Source organism: Pundamilia nyererei, unplaced genomic scaffold (genome assembly GCF_000239375.1).
Source record: "Pundamilia nyererei isolate P.nyererei 1_Seehausen unplaced genomic scaffold, PunNye1.0 scaffold00153, whole genome shotgun sequence".
NCBI classification, from domain to species: Eukaryota; Metazoa; Chordata; class Actinopteri; order Cichliformes; family Cichlidae; genus Pundamilia; species Pundamilia nyererei.
Genome location: NW_005187554.1, coordinates 1387666 through 1391597, shown reverse-complemented (window position 1 = coordinate 1391597; position 3932 = coordinate 1387666). Strand labels below are relative to the sequence as shown.

General features: G+C 48.1%; 1 protein-coding gene across 1 annotated transcript; it reads left to right on the top strand.

Annotated features, from left to right (window-relative positions):
* Positions 1–937: 937 nt before the first annotated feature.
* Positions 938–3325, top strand: LOC102201272 (forkhead box C1-A-like). Its single transcript, XM_005745076.1, has one exon. It carries the CDS (start codon positions 1262–1264, stop codon positions 2669–2671), a length of 1410 nt encoding a protein of 469 aa, XP_005745133.1. The 5' UTR covers positions 938–1261; the 3' UTR covers positions 2672–3325.
* Positions 3326–3932: the final 607 nt, after the last annotated feature.

The window sequence follows — 3932 nt, the reverse complement described above, 5'->3', positions numbered from 1 at the left end:
AAATAGAGCAGTATGGCGGGGAAGTTCGTCTTTCAGCAACAAAACAAACCACATTTTAGTTTTTTAAAATCTGATCTTCAATCAAGTTCTTAGTTTGTATGATAAGATTAATAATTTAGATTATTTGAAAAAATATCTAAATAAAGAAATGTAAATTTCTAAAGCCTTTAAATTACTTTGAATTCGGCTAACACCTCTCACACTTTTTATTTTTACCCCCAGCCTCACAGAAATCACCGAGAACTTCCATGGCTCTGTTAACACTCCGTCTAGTGCGAGTGACATTTGGAGGTCTTCATCTTTTAAAAACGTCTCAGCAGCCGCTCGCGCCCTGGGGAACTTCTCCACACCCAGCTGGGCCAAATGAGCTTCATTTAGCCTTTAATTAGTTTGTGCACACCGCCCACCGGCGCTGTCGGGGAGGAGCGGGGAGGCATCCACGCTCTTTCATGTCCGCTTGTTTATTCAGAGGCTCAGGCTCATCTGATATCTCACAAAACTGACAGGTCTCAGATCACCGTGCATCGCTGAAGGGATTTAACTGCAGTTTTAATTGTGCACGTTCGCGTTTTTTTACATTTTGGAAATTGATATCAGGCTCGTGTCTGCTATGAGAGAAATTCCTTAAGAATTTGTGGTAACCAAGAAAAAACAAAACAAAACCTTATTCCGATCAATTATACACAATAAATCCACTTTCTCCATTTTCACCGTGAAGTTATTTTACGAGTCTCAAAATGAAGAGTTAATAGAAAATAATAAATAACTCACAATTTGGGCCATTAAATGAATCTTTTGGCACTTTGGGCACACCCCGAAAAGCATTTTAATAATTCCGTGATCTGAACTGAGAAGTCAGGGAAAGAAGTGCGGGGGAGGAGGAGAAGGAGGGGTGGAGGAAAGAGTGGGGGTAGTAACTTTTATCACCGTGCAGCGTTTCCACAGGTTCATTTCGCCGTCCCATTGGATAATGGAGCACACATTCGGATTCGGGGTGGAGCAGTCCGAGCAGCCAAAAGGGAGGAAAAAAATGTGAAGGGTAAAAAAAAAAGTTCCTCGTTGCAACTCCTCCAGCCCTCTTAGTTTCCAAATGTTCACTGTAGCAGTGCGTGCTCTCTTCGGTTCACCCTGGCGAGCTGCGGCTTAGAAAAAGGAACTTCTACAGTGAACAGAGAGCTGCGAGAGAGATCGGAGCGCAAGCTGAAGTTCTGACAGTTTGTGGAGGGAGAGCGCTTTGGGGAGGTTTTACGCATTGCGCAGGATGCAGGCGCGCTATTCCGTCTCCAGTCCCAATTCTTTGGGAGTCGTGCCCTACATCAGCAGCGATCAGAGCTACTACCGGGCCGGCGGGGGATACACGGGAATGCCTGCGGCTATGAGCATGTACTCGCACGCAGCCCACGAGCAGTACCCGGCCAGCATGGCCCGGCCGTACGGACCGTACACTCCTCAGCACCAGCCGAAGGACATGGTGAAACCCCCTTACAGCTACATCGCCCTCATCACCATGGCGATTCAGAACTCGCCAGAGAAGAAGATCACCCTGAACGGGATTTATCAGTTTATCATGGAGAGGTTCCCCTTCTACCGGGACAACAAGCAGGGCTGGCAGAACAGCATACGGCACAACCTGTCCCTCAACGAGTGCTTTGTTAAAGTGCCCCGGGACGACAAGAAGCCCGGTAAGGGCAGCTACTGGACTTTGGACCCCGACTCCTACAACATGTTTGAGAACGGCAGCTTTCTACGGCGCCGGAAGAGGTTCAAAAAGAAGGACGTGCAGAAGGACAAGGACGAGCGGGACAGGCAAAGCAAAGATCCCTCTGTCCGCACGGCGGGCCGGGAGCCCGAGCCGTCCATGCAGGGCTCCCAGCCGGTGCGGATCCAGGATATAAAGACTGAGAATGGGAACTCCACGCCGCCTCAGGCCGCATCCCCGACCCTGGGCGCCGTGCCCAAAATCGAGAGTCCAGATAGCAGAAGCAGCCTGTCAACGGGCAGCCCGCACAGCGTCCCCTCCACCCGGTCACTCAGCATCGAAGGAACCGAGCACCATCACCACGGCCAGGCCCCTGCGCAGGGCTTCAGCGTGGATAACATCATGACCTCCATGCGGGGGTCTCCGCAGGCCGAGCTCTCCCCACCTCACATCGCCTCCTCTCGGACAGGTATCGCCCCTTCACTGCCGCTCAGCTACTCGCCGAACCAGACGTCCGCTTACAGCTCAACGACCTGCAACCAGAACGCCATTTCCACGAGCTCCAACGCCACTTATCACTGCAACATGCAAGCCATGAGTCTATACGCAGGGGATAGATCCTCCAGCGGCCACCTGGCCCCTTCCACCACAGTGGACGAGGCTCTGCCCGATTATTGCATCACCACGACCACCGCGTCCTCACTTGGGCACGGAAACCTGAGTCAGGCGGGCCAGGACGGTCACCACGCACACCAGGGTCGGCTCGCATCTTGGTATGGGGACCTGAGTCACTTGAGCCCGGGTTACCCGGCGCAGCAGCAGAACTTCCACTCGGTGCGGGAGATGTTCGAGTCCCAGCGGATCGGGCTGAACGGCTCTCCATTGAACGGGAATAATAGCTGTCAGATGGCCTTCCCGTCCGGACAGTCCATCTATCGCACCTCAGGAGCTTTTGTTTATGAAAAGTTCTGAAAGCCAAGCGCATCTTTTAAATTAATAACTCTAATATATAATTTCTCTATATATTTTTTTGTACTTTTGGTCTTTCATTCACACTCCGAATGGACAAGCGATTCAGAGAGATTTTTTGTCTTTTGTATTTTTTGTGCAGAGCTGTGTAACACCAAAACACGTAAGTTTCCTTCCCTCTCACTTCGAGAATAGTTTCTAAAGATGGCTCAAACCCGGCTGTTACGACTAGACTGTAAATTATAGCCTAATATAGTAATTTATTTTTTAGGAAAAGGGAGTGGTTGGACATTGAGGACCAAACACTTTTTCCCCCTCCGCAGTTTTCTTATTGCTGCATTTTAATTGTCCCAGTTCTTGTATAGAAATAGAGGGACTGTGTAGCCTATACTGACTTATTCTATTCATTTTGTGTTATTTGTTTAAAAAATACTTTGAAGGCATTACATTTTGTTTTGTTTAATAAAGTGCCGTTTATTTGAATTTGAGTGATTTATTAGTAACGCTAGAGCCAAAGTAAGGGGACATTTCTTGAATTCAGAAATAGCTGCATGGTAGTTAAATATATTTCAATTCAAAAATGTATTATAAAGCGCTAAATTCACCTAAACGTTCTGATTTTTTAAAGAGAGAAAGAGAAAGAAATAAACAAAATAAAAGCCCATTTATGCGTGTTAAAGTATTTAAGTGAATGCATAAATTTTCCAACTTGAGGGAAAAGCTTTTATAAGTCGGTTGACTTCAGACTGTGGCCCTGCACAGGCGAGCCGAGTTTACCTTTCAAAGTGAAAGCAGCCTAGCAGATGCCATTTTCTTTTTTTAATGCGAGGCTCCAGCCTCACCTGCGCGCTGTATATGTTCAGTCCTGGAGTGTAAACGCCGGCGGTAAATAAATGCACGTGTGGCAGCAGCTCACCAACGCGGTCTGAACTCACTGAAGGCCTTGTCAGCAAAACAAATCAGTCATTACAAAGTGAGCAGGCTTCCGTCTGACTGCTGTTTGGGAATGATGATGGGAGCTTTTTGGATGCAGTTGTTTTTGGATTTGTCTTCAGAGTTAATTTTGCTGCTGGAGGAGACCCCCGCGTGGGGTGGGGGTGGTGGGGGGTCCTTGTCGATGCACCAGGATGACGGCCTGATGGGTACGATCTGTGACAGAGGGATGTACTGCAGCCAGCTTTGCTTTATTTTTAAATGTTTGTTTGTTTCCTGGAGGCTCGAGATTTACCGCAGCTCTGGCTGATTGAAATATTACTGCTGTGTC